This window comes from Brassica oleracea, chromosome C2 (genome assembly GCF_000695525.1).
Source record: "Brassica oleracea var. oleracea cultivar TO1000 chromosome C2, BOL, whole genome shotgun sequence".
NCBI lineage: Eukaryota > Viridiplantae > Streptophyta > Magnoliopsida > Brassicales > Brassicaceae > Brassica > Brassica oleracea.
In genome coordinates, this window is record NC_027749.1 from 11,906,841 (window position 1) to 11,925,235 (window position 18,395).

General features: G+C 34.6%; 2 protein-coding genes and 1 long non-coding RNA gene across 8 annotated transcripts; 1 reads left to right on the top strand and 2 right to left on the bottom strand.

Annotated features, from left to right (window-relative positions):
- The first annotated feature begins 902 nt into the window (after nt 1–902).
- LOC106326106 lies at nt 903–1,607 on the top strand. The gene is made up of 4 exons (XR_001267145.1): nt 903–982; nt 1,093–1,136; nt 1,227–1,355; nt 1,445–1,607. It is a non-coding gene; the product is annotated as an uncharacterized LOC106326106 (long non-coding RNA).
- A 4,382-nt stretch (nt 1,608–5,989) lies between these two features.
- LOC106326668 (CBS domain-containing protein CBSX5-like) lies at nt 5,990–7,295 on the bottom strand. Its single transcript, XM_013764583.1, has 2 exons — nt 6,943–7,295; nt 5,990–6,842 (listed from the first exon to the last, which is right to left on the bottom strand). The coding sequence occupies exons 1-2, from the start codon at nt 7,293–7,295 to the stop codon at nt 5,990–5,992; spliced, it is 1,206 nt and encodes a 401-aa protein (XP_013620037.1).
- A 5,744-nt stretch (nt 7,296–13,039) lies between these two features.
- Nucleotides 13,040–15,281, bottom strand: LOC106326187 (glutathione S-transferase T3-like). Of its 6 annotated transcripts, none has more exons than XM_013764207.1 (4): nt 14,598–15,274; nt 14,412–14,528; nt 14,245–14,320; nt 13,040–13,151 (listed from the first exon to the last, which is right to left on the bottom strand). In XM_013764207.1, exons 1-3 carry the CDS (start codon nt 14,808–14,810, stop codon nt 14,246–14,248), a joined length of 405 nt encoding a protein of 134 aa, XP_013619661.1. In that variant the 5' UTR covers nt 14,811–15,274; the 3' UTR covers nt 13,040–13,151; nt 14,245. The 6 variants fall into 5 exon arrangements, with proteins under 6 accessions (XP_013619661.1, XP_013619662.1, XP_013619659.1 ...); XM_013764208.1 differs by having other exon boundaries at nt 13,048–14,320; nt 14,598–14,794; nt 15,197–15,281; XM_013764204.1 differs by having other exon boundaries at nt 13,048–14,320.
- Between the last annotated feature and the right edge of the window lie 3,114 nt (nt 15,282–18,395).

Consider the following 18,395-nt stretch of genomic DNA (forward strand, 5'->3'; position numbering starts at 1 on the left):
ATATATCCCTCATCTATTCTTCCCATCCCTCTTCACCAGTCACGGAAATCAATCGATCAAAGCTTCTAATGGCAACCAGAGGACGAAATCAACCTGTGATGCAACCATGACCTTTTCTTCAGTGACGTTGTTGCTGGCTTGGCTGGAGCTTCTTCTTATTAATAAAGAACTTTTAGTTTCTCCACCAGAGTTCTTGGAACACAACAGGTTTGTGTTGATGGTAACATTAGTTTAAAATTTGAATGCACACTCTAATTTTGTTTTTTTTGTTAGGTTGATGCACATATTTACCGGTGGAGATGGGACACTAAGATTGTGATTTCAGATGTTGATGGAACTATCACTAAGTAACAGCTTCTGGATCCTTACTAATTTTTCTTCATATTAGAATTATAATATCTAGACATATGCTAATGTGATGATCCTTTTGCTGCAGATCTGATGTGTTAGGTCTGTTCATGCCTTTGGTTGGAAGGGAGTGGACACAGTCTGGTGTGGCCAAGCTTTTTCAGCTATAAAGGTAATTTTCAAGGTTTAAGTTAGTTTAGCTTCTCAGACTTTAATTTGGTAAAACATGAGATCCAACTACTGCTTATGTAAGATACAATTTGTAATTATGGATCTCACATTATGCTTTACTTTGTATTTCTTTCAGGAGAATGGATATCAGCTGCTGTTTCTGAGCGCTCCTGCCATTGTTCATGCATATCTAACAAGAAGTTTCTTAAATAATCTAAAGCAGGTAAGACTTGACATCTTTTTTACCATTGAATTGGTACTCGAATCCATATTTAACAATACAATAACATTAGTCTAATTACCTCAAATGGTAATCATGTGAGGCTATGTATAGCCTTTTTGTTATGAGATCTCTTTGCTTCTTATGGATTTTTTTCCTCCGGCTTGCAGGACGGAAAAGCTCTACCGAACGGTCCTGTAGTCATTTCACCAGACGGGTTGTTTCCAGCATTGTACCGTGAAGGTATTAATCTTAATACCTTGAAGATTCATTATTAGCATGTTAATGTTTCTGTTACTTGATAATAAGTATCTCTTTTTTTTTAACTCATGTATTTTATAACTACCTTGCAGTAATAAGAAGAGCACCTCACGAATTCAAGATCGCATGTTTGGAGGTAAAAGTTTATCTTTGACATAAGAGAGAACGGTTAATCCAAAGGGATGTGTTTAGATAAGAACAAGTTTACAAATTTAATGATGTGCAGGATATCAAGAAGCTTTTCCCAGAGCACTATAACCCGTTCTACGCTGGATTTGGAAACAGAGACACTGATGACCTGAGTTACAGCAAACTCGGAATCCCCAAGGGAACGATATTCATAATCAACCCAAAGGTAATCAAATTTTCTTGATAATCTGACATGCATTATTGATTGTTTGTTAGAACCAACTGAGAGAGACTGTGTTTTATAAAATTGACCAGGGAGAGGTAGCAGCAGGACATCGAGTAGATGTCAAGAAGTCTTACACATCACTTCATTACTCATTTTAATTGATAGTTGTGAACTCCATCTGACTCAAAAAAATGGTTTAGGGTGGCTCAAAACCAAGACATTTCTGCCATGGTCAATGCATTTGAGGTGACAGGTCAAGATGCTAACCATTCGTGAGATCTTGCCTTATTGAGAAGGAGATGAAATTAACAAAAACTAATAAGTATGTGTTTACTTTTTATTAATATATATGCAAATCAAAACACATCAATCTCTCAAAACTAGAGGAAATATATAATTAATAAAATAAAATAGTTTGTTTATATAGTATAGAAATAATCAGAATGAAGATTATCAGAATGAAAAAAGAAAACATAAATCAAAACTAAATTGTTGCTACGAAGACCAATTTCACCCCACTTATTTATATCCAACAAAAATAACATATTACAGTATTCCAACCAACTAAACCATTATATTACTTTCTTCCACGTGTATTTAAAAACTAGATACACATCCGTGTAGTGCACAGAGTTAATTTGATGTTTTAATTTCATGAAAACATAAAAAAATGATTTTTTCACATTAGTTCTTGGATTTTTCAGTATATATCGGCATAAGACTTATTTTAGTAATAACAATCCATTTCCTTACATAAATTGTGATTAGTATTTATATTTCAAGATTTATGGTGTTTTAAAATAGTATATTATTTTTTATATCTATTTAACTTTTAAATATTTTTCAAAATATTATTAGTTAATTGAAACATATAGAATTGTAAACTCTCTCTATTTTTTATATTTCTTAAGACAAATTAAAAACAACAATTCAAACTATTAATGTTACACACCACCAATCAATATGTATTATTGATAGTCAGTTAAATATTAAATATATTGCAAGACAAACATCAAATTTGTTTACTTTAGCATCAATGGTGTGATTATAAAATTATTTTTTTATTATCTTAATATATATATTTTTTAATTTTAACGCATATCACAATCTTAAATATATAATTCATATAATTTTTAAAAATTATCTTTTCTTTTGAATTTTTAGAAATGAAAATTGGTATTAAATAAATTATTTTACGAATATTTTTTAAGGATATTTAAAAAGGAAATTTTCTTTAAATAATACTATTATATAATTTTAAATTTTATTTTTTACTATTAAATAATTTTTACAATTAATTATTTCAAAATTAATTGAAATAATTAATTTTAAATATCTTAGTATGTATATTTTAATCATGAGGTATCTTAACACATGTCACAATATTAAAAGGAAAATTATTATCATTTCATATTTTGGAATTATATTTTTTTAGTGTTTTGAAAATGTAAAATTACAATTAAATAATATTTTTATAATAACTTCTTAAAAAAATGTTTTTGTTATTATCTTAGTATATATTTTAAACTATGAGATATTTTTTGCACATATCACAATCTTAAATATATAATTGTCACGTACCACCAACATGTTAATTAGAGATTTTAAAAAACCATACTTATATAATAAGATATAAACTATTATATAATATATCTTATATAAGTGTTAGAGTTTTCAAAATTTACCGTATTTTACGAAGATTGTAACCTAAAGACAAAGGAATTGAGTTTATAAAAAAACAATTATCCAATGTTTCACCAACTAATTGATAAATAACTTTTTTTTAACAATGATTTTATTATTAGGTTGTAGATAACAAAATTTATGAGGTTGACAACACAATTACTCATAAATAATTTTTGGTAAATGAATTAAGTATTGTATGTAACACCAACATCTTCAATGATTTGTTAAGTATTATAATTTTCTACAAAATCTAACATTTAACTTCTTTCTTACAAACTTTGCTAAATAATTTAAATATATGTAGAATAAATTAATAAGATACAATCCGCGTGTAGCGCGGAAAAAAGATCTAGTTTACTTATAATATAAACAAGATTTCTCACCTGATTTGTCCCTAATTTACTTATTAATTACTATCTCAAACCTAACTTTCAATAGCTACTCGCCGGGACGTGGGATTAACTCTGGAAAACATGAAGAGGATCTCTTTAGAGCTTCAACTCTGCAGGATTATATTCATATTATCACTTGGATCAGTTATTACGTCTGCTTCTCTAGGAAAAAACAAGATTTTTTCCCTTCTTTTTGTATAGCAAATTGTGATGTGTAAGATCTGGAGCCTGGAGGTGAAACGTTTCAGCGTTATGTTTTAACAAAACAGAAACGTTTCGTCGAGATATATATATATGTATTCATCGCTCATTATATGTACGTATTAAGGCGTATTAATTCTACCATCAGATATATGTCGTATTAAGGCTTATTAAACCATTGCAACCAGACATATTCCCAGCTCCCCTGCAATTGTAGTTCTCACCTCATTGAGAATAATGATTATACCAAAACTAGAAAAAATATTACACAATCAGAATTTCAACATATAACGAATCACTAATGCAAAACTAGTTAACTGAAAACATTAAATGAGAAATGAAAATCAAATAAAACAATAATATTTTGTTTATTTCTCGAAAAAATTGATGTTATAATCAAAGAAATCTTTGTATGAGCAGGTTTGAAGAGAAATGAAAAACATCAAATGAGAAATGAAAATCAAATAAAAGAAATCTTTAGTTTTGTCTAGGTGATTATGGCTCAAATTTTGATTTGATCAGATTTTCTTTTTAACTGGTAGTTTTCCTTTGTTTGGGATTCTATTTTCCCTTTGTTTTGTGCTTTGGCTTTGGAGGTTTGTCTTCTGACATCTTTTGACATAAAAAGCCATCTCTTTATATCTCACCAACTATCTCACCATGTATTTTACTTTGTATGAAAGAATTATATCTTCTGTCTTTTTGTCGTACACAATATCCACAATTTTTATTTTCAAAAAAAAATATCCACAATTTTTTAATATCATGAGGTTCGAAGCTAATGGATGTATCCCCAGAACTGAAACCACATCATATACTATTAGTTTCATTTCGTCTCAGTGGTTATTAAATAGGATCTCCGGCACAATGGCTAAGATCCTTTCCAATATCCACATTAACTAACGAAGTCATGATTAGATTTAGTCTGAACGTATGTAGGATACATAAATAACACTACATGCATTGATGTCAGACTCTCACACGATATGATAATCTCTAAACAAATTAATAGTAGTGTTGAACCCATGGGGACGAAACCGTTTGACTCAAGAACCAGAATCAAACACACAAACTTGCCGATACACTCTCTGATGTAATTAACGACGTAAGTAAGAAAGTTGAGTTTGTAGAATAATAGATATAAGAAGAAGAATGCGGAAAAGATAGAAGATGGACACAAGAAATTGTTTACCCAATGGTTCACCTAGAATGGTTTACGTCCACTGGGGTCTGGCAAGAGGGAATCCACTATAATCTAAAGTACAAAGAATATAGAACCTCTCTTTCTTTCACAAACCAAGCTAGGTCTTTTATTGGACAAAGAAGAAAGAGTACACACGAGGTCCTCTTATCTAGTAGTAGTCTATTAGGTTAACCTAGTCGAATTAGGGCATTCGCCCCTTTCCATATCTCCATAAAAGTGACATTTTCTTTTCCTAACATGATGTTCTTGTCTTGGTTTAAGTAACTCAATCTTGTTTGATTTCCATCACCAAATCCATCCTGACGCTCATGACAGACTCTCTGACGTAGCCACTGATGAATCCCAACAAGTAGTGTTTCATTACTCAACCAACTTTCAACTTTTTTTAAACCGTCAACTTTCACAATCAAAACGACTAAACGAGACAAAAACGCACGAGGTCACATATTAAAACATAGTACCAAACGCAATGGATGATTTTAATATCATGTGGCATTTGACCGAACGTGTATCACTTTTTGGACATATGTAGCTGGATCTTAATAGTTAAGTGTGTGTTCATAAAAAAACAAATGTAAAGTCAAGTGTGTACTAATTAACTAAAGAGAATCAATCTTTCATTTACTAAAATCAACATCACGATTCACGCACACTTGATGGCTTTTTCTGTTTCTATTTTTTTCATTTAGATTCAATAATGTCACTCTCACAAAGCTTTTAGACAGAGACTCATCAACTTTTGCATTCTTTAGGTTTAGGATTGGCGTGAGACACAAATTGCAACTGATGCACGTGGTCTACAAACATTATTACTGATTCAAAACAAATATGTACACAAATATGTACACATAATCAAAACACATATGATCATGTTAAAGATCATCACTTGGTTAGCTATATTTATTTTGTTCTCTAATTCTATAATCAAACGATGGTCCATGTGGTAAGAGAGACTATGAACTGAAAATCAAGATTTAGGACTGTCACGGAGATCTGAAAACCAGATTTAAGAACACACAAACCGAAATATTCTTCAAGAACTTTTAACATATCTTTCACACAAAAAAAAATCTTACAACGTTTTGTTATGGATTTGTTTATGCAAAACCTAACAAAAAAAGTAGTAAAACTGATGATGATGGTGATTAGTTTTAATCATCCAAAAATACTCTGAAAAGTTTCAAAATATCAACAAAAGTAACCATACCAATAAAACAACCATCTTCATCAACCACCCACACATAACTTACCCTGCGAGCAATCGCTTGTATCATCACCGCCATTAACGAGCTTTTCCGGTTACACACTATGGCCACCGACTTCCTCGCCATCCTCGCCGCTCTACTCACTGACCGACCATATGGCTTCTTCCTCCTTGTGGGAGATTCTTCATCCGACGAAGAAGACCCCGACAAGGAATCGACGAGTGAGATCAAACCCACCATCCCTTTCTCTTCAAGACGATTCCTGACGACCCTTACGTGACTCTCCAGCGGACCACTACCGTCAATGTACGTCATTAGCTCTCCGGCGGAGAGTGTAGCAACCGCTGCCGCCGCTGTTTCATCGCAGCACTCGAGTGTCATCGGCAGAATCTCGCCGATTAGAGCTATACGTGGATATTCTACTACATCGCATCCACCATCAACAACCAAGACGGATATATTATTGGCAATGGCAAGAGAAATGGCGGTAACGGCAGAGGCAGCTGAGGAGTAGTAATCCACGGCGAGGAAAGCGCGTGAACTGTTTATCACGCCGAGTTCGGAGACAGACATCGAAGTTAAAGGAGAGAAGACGCTGATGGAACCAAGAAAGAATCTAATTATGTCTTCTTGGGTGATCCAGCAGAACTGGCGGCTGTTCTTGTGTGTTGTTGTTGTGGTGGTGAGCGAAACGACAGCGTTTTTTCGGGTCAGAACCTTGTGCTGTCCTCTCTTTGTCTGAATCGGAACAATCAGATTTTGTGCTCCTCCGGTTATCAGATCAATGGCTTCAGCTAACCTGAAACATCAAAACCAAAATCAATTTTTGAATCTCATGAACTAGAAAAAAAGAAACCCATTGCATTGCAATGCCTGGATCTTGATGTATTGTCACATACTTGCATGAAGATTGGACATGGACGACGATGGAACGACATTTATGGAGAAGAACAGAGACAGATGCATTGAAAGCAGAGGAAAGAGACAAAACCTTGTTGTCGAATTTAGACAGGTAACAGATCACATCCGCCATGCAGATCTTACCCAAACACTCGCAGTCGCACTTCTTGTTGTCGTCATCATCATTGGTTTCGTCGTGATTACAGCTCCAGACGCTGAGGAAAGGATCGTCGGAGGATTTGAGAGAAGCGATGGCGTCAGCGACGGTGGCTGTGACGGCTGAGAGACAACGTAGTGGCGGTTTACCGATACAGAGGTCCGATACCTCGTGAGACAAAAGGGTTATTGCCATGCAAGAAGAATTACGAGAAAGAATTAAAATTTTGTTTTGCAAGTGCGAAGGAAAAAGAGAGAAAAGAGTATGTATTTATAAGAAACAGGAACATGGGTACGATGTAAGTACACGCAGAACAACTCTGTGTAAAGGCTGATTGGTAAAATTTATATCAATCTCTTACTCAACGACAGTTGCTATATTTTTAGAGAAACCGACCAATAGTGTTTGAGTATTAGATATTTGATATCAAATAAGATTATATTTTTAAAATAAAACAATAAAAATACCTAAAAATAGTTACAAAAAAAAATATATATATTGTTAAACCGTTAGCAAAATATTAAATTCTATACCCTAAATTCTAAACTCCAAACCCTAAATTATAAACCTTAAATCTTGGATAAACTGTAAACCATTGGAAAATTTTAAACCCTAAATCATACATTAAAAACTAAATTTTAATAACACTAAACCCTAAATCCTAATCACTAGATCCTAAACCCTTGGGTAAACTCTAAACCCTTGGATAAATCATAAACTCTAGGGTTTAATTTTAAATATTTTAAAATTAAATCCTAGAGTTTATGATTTATCTAAGGGTTCAGGGTTTATCCAAGAGTTTAGGGTTTAGGGTTTAGTGATTAGGGTTTAGGGTTTAGTGTTATTAAGATTTAGTTTTTAATGTATGATTTAGGGTTTAAAATTTTCCAATGGTTTACAGTTTATCCAAGATTTAAGGTTTATAATTTAGGGTTTGGAGTTTAGAATTTAGGGTATAGAATTTAATATTTTGCTAACGGTTTAACAATATATATATTTTTTTTTGTAACTATTTTTAGGTATTTTTATTGTTTTATTTTAAAAATATAATCTTATTTGGAAATTCAATTTTGTTTCCTTTCTTAAAAGATATCAAATATCAATTACTCAAACACTATTGGTTGGTGAATCTAAAGGTTCACCCTAGGGGGTGAACCCAAGAATTTCTCATATTTTTAGTCCTGTTTCAAGGAAAAGAATTACAAAATTCACTAGATTCGACCATTACTCCATTTTTTCCTTTAATTTTAAAACTGAATAATTCTATTTTGAAGTTGAGTTTTACTTCAACCATACTTCATTTTGCAGAGTGATGAATAAAAACAATTATTTACTCTATTTTTAGAGTAAAGAATTTTTATTTTATATTATAAAATGAAAAATTGAATAAAATTTTATTCCAAACTTAAGTTTTGAATAGAAAACAAAGTGAAATTCAGATCTTATAAATGGTGAGAAATAAACAAATACAAAATATATGGAAATAAATGATAAATAGGCATTACATATCCAAGAGTCTTTATAATTCTATTCATTCTTCTACATTGTATAAAGTCAAATGAAATATAATTCAATAATGAAATATAATGCTAAGAAACAACTCTAGGTAAAAAAAAATACTACTAAGAAACAGTTACTTGTACCCTTATTTATAAAAGAAACATAAAAGTTACAAAACTAAAAAAAAAAAAAGGAGTTAAAAAAATTGAGGTTTGTAGCATATTTTTTTTCGAAATTTAAATTGATGACCAAAAGGTTAAAGAGTATTTTTTACTGATAACATAATAATTTATGAATACAAAATTCAAGATTATATGGGGTATACACTAAACACATTAACTTGACAGTTCAGAACCAGGATTAAATTGACGTCGACCTTTTTTAGCTAGCAGGTGACTACTTTGTAACACTACCGTGGATGAGAGAGTATATTATCGTAGACGTCGAATAGTGACATATATAGTTTTTTTTTGGCTTAAAATGACTTATATATAGTTAAATGCTATTGTTTTATATTTTGTAGATGAAGAATATTATAGAAGATACTTGTATATATAGTTGTTTATTTCAATTAAATCATTTACAATTAGTAAAACAATATCTTTCATATTCAATGCTGTTAGACATATATCCTCTGTATATTAATCGAAGATCATTATTTAAGTTGTAACATTGTTTTTTATGGGGACGTGTCATCACGATAACTCACCTCACAGACAATGTAATAAATACAATAATTTGCTAGATAAATTAATTGGACCGTTTCAAGTAACATGTTTGTGCCATCTGATGCAGAAAGATATTTGAATATATTCTAAATATATTAATTATCTAGTTTATAATTTATTTTGATATTTATCTTAATTAGTTAAAATTACCTTAAGGATTTTTAAATAGTTGTAAGGTTATCTCATTTTCATATAAATAAGCTTTTATGCCTAGAGTTGTAGACAAATTTTAATTTGATTAATAAAAGAAGTTTTCGTAAAGAGATTTGTATAAAAACCACTAAAAAGTGTATTCTCAAATCCTAAAGAACTTTTCCTTTCAATTCATCCCTAGAGTTGAAAACCTCCTTCAAGAATTGTCTTTGATCCAATCCGTAGGAATCAATAGAAAAGACAAATCCCTTATGATACACCAGATCCGGCTCATTACAAATGTAATTTTTATTAGAGTTAGAATATTATAACAAATCCTTATTTTATTTTTTTCATTGTTTTTTTCATCTTTTATTACTTTTTTTAGAGCGCAAATTGAGTTACCCCATATAATTAAACATTGAGAAGAGTATTCTCAAACCCTAGTTTTTGGATACTCTTAGAATCAACGGATTTGAATCTATCCCTAAAAGCTCTTGCTACATTAGTTGATTGATTATTAATAAAAGAGTTTTTCAAAAGTGGTTTCAATAAATTACAGAAAAAACTATTTTTAAACTTTAAAGAGCTTTTAGAATACTGAGAAAAGTATTTTCAAATTCTAGTTTTCCGGTATTCTTAAATTCAATGGTTCTCCCTGAACGCTTCCGCTGCATCACCAACTTTAATATATATGTTTTTAGTGTCAAAGCTGTACCGATAATACATCGTTAGCATAAACGTCAAAGCCGTATTCAAATCGCAAAGTTGGTTTACAATTATTTGGATTCCGGTTTTCACGTAATGCACACAAAATCGGTTTAAAACATTATACCCACCTGAACCACGAATCATGTAATGTAATTATTTAATATTTAAATTGATCATATTAACTTTATTTGATAAATTTCAACAAAAATTATATATGTACACCCTATTCCATGCTTTTCCTTAATATGTTTCTTTTCATATACCGTTCATAGCGGAGTATCATCTAGTTAAATTATATAGCACACGTCTACAATTTTTTGATCAAAGAAACAACGTGAATTCAACCGGACGCATCACTACCATTCATTTTGAGGAAACAGTCTTGTCTTTCCAAAGAGAAACCAAGACCATGCCAATGGCTCGGACCAATGTGTGATGGCACCTAAAGCAAAATAAAGCTTTAAAGAGCACTTTTATCCCCGCACCAAATAAACATTGCGTCACTGATTCCCTGAGAATATGTAATATTTTCTGGTGCCTAAAGTTTTAGCTTTACCAGCTTTAGCCACAGTAGGCTCTGCCATATATATATGTGTCCATATCACTGATAGTTTTAAGAAATAGAATGATCATTAAAAATCAACAAAAAATTATATTTTTCATGGAATTTGATGAAATAAACCATTCTACATCGACAACCTAGCCTTTATCTATGTGGGGAAAAGAAACCATCTCGTCGGAGTTCAAAATTCCTAAATATGTATATTCGAACCGACATGAGAGGATTGCTTAGTCCTCAGGCCACTCATCAACTTAAACAAAGCTTACATTATCAAGTTATTTTGAATGTTACCTTTTCCCTTTGGTACAGTTTTAGATAACTTAAATATGCGAGACATTTAAACATCAATAAGAACCCTCATATGTTTTCCAAACTAGTTCATTGAGCATATATGAGGGCAAACGTCCCCAATGTTTAATTATTGATAGGTGTGATCCAACTTATAAAAACAGATAAAAAGGTCCACCTGTCAACTAGTTGTTGGATCACACCTATCAACAAGCCAAAGGCCATCATATGTTTATACTATTGGGTCATGAATTAATTTTATAAAGGTACATTATTGAAATATTTATATGATATTACATACGTTCTCATGATCCATAATATATTGGTCGAAACTCAAAAGCCACGATATGATCAATGTCTTAAAGTATATGAATATTTGTGTGACTGATATTTTGGTTAAAATTGCAAAAGGGGTCAACTCTTGTCGCTTTTAGTGGCAGTATTAAAATTTTAAACGTGTTTTCTATATAATACTGCCACCGATAAGACCATCTTGTCTTATGCAGTTCACGTTTTTCTTGCTCGTTTAGAGCATCTCCAATGGTGTTACCCACCATTGGAGTCCTTAGCCATATTTTAATATTTTTTTTTCTTTTCTGAATAGTTAAGGACTTTGATCCTAATTATATGTCCAATGGTGTTACTACTATGAAGTCCTTATAATTTTTTTTTTTTTTTAAGAATTAAAAATTATGAAAGTTGCAAAACATTAAAATTGAAAATTCATTTATTGAATGATTAAATGCAAACATACAATAATTATTCATCTTCATCATTACCAAACTTGTTCCAAATATTTTCTACCAAATCATTTTTCAATCGTTCATGTAACTGCCTATCACGAAGATGAGTCCGTATAAGAAGCATATTAGCGAGATTTGGAGGCATCTCGGAAGTATTGGGTGCATCCACATTCGAACTTCTGGTCGAGGTTCCTTCTTCAAATTCAGATGTATCATACTGAGTGTATCCATTGCGTTCATTTTCTACTACCATATTGTGAAGTATGATACATGTTCGCATAACCATCCCTATCTGTTTCTTGTCCCACAAAATAGCCGGGTTTTTCACTATTGCAAATCGAGATTGCAATACTCCAAAAGCCCGCTCCACATCTTTTCGGGTTGATTCTTGAACTTTAGCAAATAACTCTGCTTTAGGACCTTGAGGAAGTGAGATAGATTGGATAAATGTTGACCATTTTGGATATATACCGTCAGTGAGGTAGTACGCCATATCATATTGGTGTCCGTTGACCACGTATTGTACCCTTGGAGCTCGACCTTGTAAAATGTCATCAAAAATAGGTGACCGATCGAAGACGTTAATATCGTTTAAGGTACCTGGTGGACCAAAAAAAGCGTGTCATATCCAAAGATCTTGTGAAGCGACAGCCTCCAAGACAATTGTCGGCTTTCCTGATCCACGTGTGTACTGTCCTTTCCAAGCAGTTGGGCAATTTTTCCACTCCCAATGCATACAATCGATGCTTCCAACCATTCCAGGAAAGCCACGTATTTCTCCAATGTCGAGTAGTCGTTGAAGATCTTCTGTAGTGGGTCTTCGTAGATACTCTTCCTTCATCTCCCATATTTCACTATCCTTTCTTAAATCTACAAAAGAAAGTTTGTTAAAACCAAAACCATAGTTGTGCGTACGAATAGTTGGACCATTATATCAACCTTATATATCAGAATCATCTAATTCTAGGTTGTCAATCAATCATTGTATCAACCTTATACAATATCAAATATTCGATGGTGGATTGAAGCCTACTAAAGATTTGAATTGGTATTTTGAGAAGCAACACAAAACTCTACTATCATACTGGCAACACAAACCAGTGACCATACCTGCCGTGAGCATACAAATATGAAGGGAAGGGTTGATGAAACGCAGATACTCGAAATTAAAATTTCATCATAACAAGTTTTTAGTACAAGAAGAGCAAATGAGATAGCTCTTCGCCGAGTCTACAACCAGACTTATAAATACAAAGCTAATAAACAGACAAAGTACCCGTGACTAGGTTCACATGGAAAAATAAGAGAAAAAAACAAGCATCCCGTGAATACATAAGGAAGAGACAGCAGCTTTTGTCTTCGTCAGGCACATGGTCTTGTACATCACCTGAAATAGAGAAAATGAGATGATTAAACATAGTGAAACGAACAGCAAATGTGTACTAAAGTTAGAGCTAACAATCATCACATCATTTCAGACATAAGTTTCATTTTCAGAGCTAATTCCATGTCATCTAGTGGCTCAGTCTTTGCAAGTAAACTCTCTAGCACATTCTGTCTAGAGATTTGTTTTTTGAGCGCCAACAGTCCTTCTATCTTTTCCAATTCTTCTTCTTTTCCACCTTTCTTCTTCTTGCTACCAGCCTTAGCTGCCTTAACTCCTATGGGTCTTTCTTCTGGCTCCGCGAATGACCCTTGAGCATCAGAAGCAACTGCTTTGCGCTTCTCCCGACCGCTCTCCTTCTCGAGATAGGTGGAACACCATTTCACATCATGTCGAAGCTCCCTCCACGCATGTTCCAAGTTGAACTTACTGCCGTGGTCATTGTAGAAGATATCCAAAGCAGCCTTCATCACATCGTTGTCATTTTGCCCGCTCCTCTGCTCCCTCAATGCCATCTCGTAGCAGCCCGAAAATTTACACACCAAATCATTGATCCTAGCCCATCTTTGCTTGCATTGCCCAAGTTCTCTTGGGATTGTCCCAACCAGCTGAGGACTGCAGTTGTAGTACTGTACAATCCTCTGCCAGAACTTACCAGCTTTTTGTTCATTCCCGACTATAGGGTCTTTGCTGGTGTTGAGCCAAGCACCAATGAGGATTATATCCTCCTTTGGTGTCCATTTCTTCCTCTCTTTGACAGTAGACTCATCGGAACATTGGCTGTTAAAGCAAAGGGGTTCCGATGAGTCAAGCTCAACACACCCTTGGCTAGCTAAAAGGTTTACAAAGCAAGTGGAGTTTTCCATTTTCGGATTTCACTCTGTGTTTCTCTTGTAGAAACGCAGAAGATTAAATGGGGATCTTTAGTTCAACTCTATTTAATCCTAGTAGGAAACTGTCCTATCATAACAGCTAGAGAGTGAGTTAATGAAGTTTTCGTTTGAAAGCGAGATTTAATGAAGCAGTATGGATATTATTTGCAAACTCCTACTAATTTCACACGAGGCAGAGATGAAGGATAATTTAATCCACTAACCTCACAGGGCTCTCTCGAGTTCAGCCACACGCATAAGCAGCATTCTCACCTCGTCCTGCAGCATTCTCACCTCGTCCTGAACATACATCATACAGTTATTACAGAACTATAGTCCTACCCACATATAAGTAAAGTCCTAAAGACATAACAGATCACTCATCACTCACCTTAACTGCCTGGCACTCTCTCAGAAGCTTCGCCTGCTCGTGATACCGTTCTTTGAGCCTCTCAACTTCTTCATGAATAGCCGTAACCCATGGTTGCCTGAAATGCAGCCCATCATTCTGCAAAAAAAGATAAACATTTGTCAGAATATGAACCATAAAAATAACCAGATTAATTACAGTACATACCTCAAAGTCTTTGCAGATAAAGTATCTTTTTCCCGGGAGGTAGTCGTACGTATCATCTTCATCAACGGTTTCTTTCGTGATTGATCCACAGGGGCAAATTTTGGGAATCCCCTGTTGCGCATTTGCAACAAAATCGATCATGTTGTAGTACTCTTTTTGTGCTTTCTTATCGCGAAGTTCTTCCTCCATTTCAAAACCTGCAAGGAAAATCATGTTATCAGATTCATAATTAGCTATAAGGATAGCTTAACACAAATGGTTTCGACTATCCTGAACCCGTAATCGATTTACAAATCAATCTCGAACCGTAAAATTATTTATAACTCTTCACGGAACGTAAATCAATCCAGAAGTCAATCCCAACTCAATTTCAAACCCTATATCTATTAAAACCATACGATAGAACTCTCAAACAACAAAGAACCGATTCGAGATGCAGAAAATAACAAACCTAGACGAAAACCGTAAATCGAAAAAAATCCCCAATTCGATTTGAAACCTAAAATCGATTTTTACCACACGATAGAACCCTAGAACTGACTAATCAACATGCATCAACACCTAATCCAAAAATATTGAGTTAAGAGCACGCGATTTACCTTCACCGTTTCACGATCTCTGAATCGCCTTTCGCCTTCGGGAGAGTTTTTTTTTCGAGACGGAGAAAGAGAATGAATGTTTTTTCCACATACGAAACACAACCCCTACCACGACCACTCCCGCCTTGCCACGTGATTAAGGATTTGATCCTTAAACCCCTTAGTTTAGGATCAATCCTTCGGTTACGACATTTTAAAATTATTTTTTTAATTGCTTTTACCTAAGTTATCGCGCTTAGGATTCATCACGAACCCGCGTTGCGGGTGCTCTGACATATTCTCGGCCGCTACGTATACTGTATATACAATCTTTAAATTATTAGGAAAGATTTTAATGCTGACCTCATGTGGATGTCTTCACTAACGTTTTAGTCCCAACTTTCTATTGACCTCAACGTGGATGTCTTCCTCACGTAAAATGAATCTATGTGTGGTCAGCATTAAGGTCTCTTTAGTTCCGTTATGCATACTTAGACCATCATTATCCACGGTTTCTTAGGGCGGGGTTCTTAGGGAAATATAATGAAAGTTTCAAGTTTGTTTCCCATCACCATAAACGGTCATCGGGTGGAAAGAATTCCAGTACTCAAAACTCTCCTATGACCACGGATTGGAAGAACATGATGGTGAAATTGAGAATTAGATATGATGCAAACACTAAGCAGTGACCTAACATACATTAGAATCAATATAAGCAAATTAAGAAGGGACCTGTGTTTTCTTGAGTCAAGTAACAACTCCTTCGACGTTGGAGTTACCCTTGAGCATCAGGTATATAACCAGTCACTATCATCCTCACACAACATCATCTAAACCTATCCTTTTGCATCAATCTACTCAAGCTCATCTCTCGTACACCACTTTTCACTACATAACAAAGAACATGATGAAAGATGACGATGACATTGTTCATCTAACAGAGCCTAACTACACCAGAATCTTTACCACTCTATTATCTCAACAAGAAAATGGGTAAAAAGCTATGTTTTTTGCATCATCGTCAAGCTCCCAAGAGTACTATACTATTCAATCACATTCCACAAATTAACAATCTTCATCTCTCATACCTGCACGGAGAAATCAATCAAGCAGCTGCAGAAGGAATCATCCCAGCATTCCTCGCATACGCAAAGATACCACCAGCATCAATCACATGCCCGTGCTCTAACCTCCACAAGGTAATTGCTTTCATCTGTTTCTTTATCAGCCTCAACCAATGGCGCTTCAAAACATAAAACTAAGTCAAATCAGAAAACTTATTAAATGGTACGTATAAAATACGATTAATTATATGATAACACATATTTTTGTAACCTGTGATGACACATATAGGATATATAATAGTGAAGGAGTGGGCGTTCGAGTTCGTTTTCGGGTCTGTTTGGGATTTCGTGTTCGGTTCAGATTTTTGAAAATTCGGTTCGGATTTAGATAACCTATTTAAATTGGTTTGGTTTAAATATTTGAATAAAGAATTAATAATTATTCAGGTTTTGTTTAAACTTCATATATCCCAATCAGATAAAAATCGGTACTAGTATTTTTTTGTGAACTTCATAAAATTTAGGGAGTGGCATTTGGGTGGAAGCGTCACACATATGTCAATAAAGATTATAATGAACAAAGCTTGAATGAACTGAATCAGAGCTGTTCTATTTACCAAGTCAGAAACAGCTCTTTTTCTGATTCATTCGTGGTAGTCAGATTCCATCTCGTCGGAAAAATCACGGTTTGTTCTTTTCTTCTTCTTCTTCTTCTTCTTTGCCGTCTTCTTTTACCTTTGGTTTCCTTCTTAAAAACTACATTAGAAAACATCGAAAATCCTAGCGTGACTAGTTATTTTCATGTGGTTCTACTCTTGCTTTTTCTCTTTGTGTATTCAACCGAAATGTTTGATGTATATTATGAGTTTCATTTGGTTTGATGAAGCTTTAAGAACCTCTCTTCACTTGTTATAGTTTTTTTTATTACCTTAGGGATACAGTTAGGTTAAGTCAAACTACGTACTACTGTATTTTTTTTTCTTTTTTTTTATTAATGAAATTTTATTCAACTCGGGAATCCAGGTCGGGTTACAAGCACGATTTGAACAAAATTCCCAAGTAAGCCTATTACATCCTAGTTTCGCCACCCACTAAACCCGACACGTTCCACTATTCAGCTCTAAGCATTCCTAGGACCCAGTTGCTGTTCTCGACCATTGGCGATGACCCTGGAAATGTGAGGTTCTCCTCGTTGCCTCGGATGCCGGGATTTCCCGAGTCGCCTTTGACGTAGCTAGCTTCCAAGGATCGCCTCATAACTTATAACCCTCCCTGTCGTTTAATCGCTAGACAGAAAATAGAAGTGGAGGTGTCGAGGAAACCTTACCCAGAGGAGCTCCAAGAGACCAAACTGTACACACCGCTATCCCGCCACGAACCTTGCAGAAAACGAGTTGATTTCACCGCCGCCACCATATCAGGTTGCCTCCAATACCTGCACAGAAAGTCACTACACTGCCGCAAGATCAAGTGAAGCTTTACGGCACTGGGATGTGTAGAAAACCAAACGTGTGACATGGAGACGATTAATGACCCCCGAGAATCGCCTCCACAGTTTGAGACCTCCGAGAACCAGACGTCAATGACTGAGCATGATAGATCCCCAAACCCGTGTCAAACGGAGAGGAGATAGGACAATTAAGAACCCGTGAGACTCAAAACCAAGATGAAAGCCGCCGCCTTTAGCTTGATTGAACTGATAGGAAGCCGAGATGTGAAGAGTCGAGATGAAGTAGTATGACGAGCAGCCTCCTATAGCCATAGACAACCACCAGAACTCGCTTAGAAAACAGGTATAACCACACGCCGCTCCCACACGATTCTTAACAGAACCAAGCGCCATCACCCTGCACGTTAAGCTCACGAATCGCCTCTGAGGCCCAAGAAGACCATCGGAGCTCACCTAACCCTCGGGTAACAGAACAAGTCCACATCGACACCGACATGAACGGAAGAACCAAAACCCTAGAGAAGAAGGATTCCCGACCCGGCAAACAGCAGAAAACCACCACCTAACCGATATGGAGAAACATCCCGAACCGCAACATCCGCGAGATGAAAAAATGGAGAGAATCAGAGATTTGAAAATTGATTCTGATGCGCCCCGAATCAGCAGCAGAAACAAATCAAGAAGGTTTGGCTTATGGGTTTGCGAT

Excerpts from the sequence above, each read along its gene's own strand:
- LOC106326668 (XM_013764583.1), bottom strand. The coding sequence starts at position 7,295 with ATGGCAATAACCCTTTTGTCTCACGAGGTATCGGACCTCTGTATCGGT. Across the intron at positions 6,843-6,942 it reads CATGTCCAATCTTCATGCAA|GTTAGCTGAAGCCATTGATC; the intron begins GTATGTGACAAT and ends TTGATGTTTCAG.
- LOC106326187 (XM_013764205.1), bottom strand. The coding sequence starts at position 14,014 with ATGGAAAACTCCACTTGCTTTGTAAACCTTTTAGCTAGCCAAGGGTGT.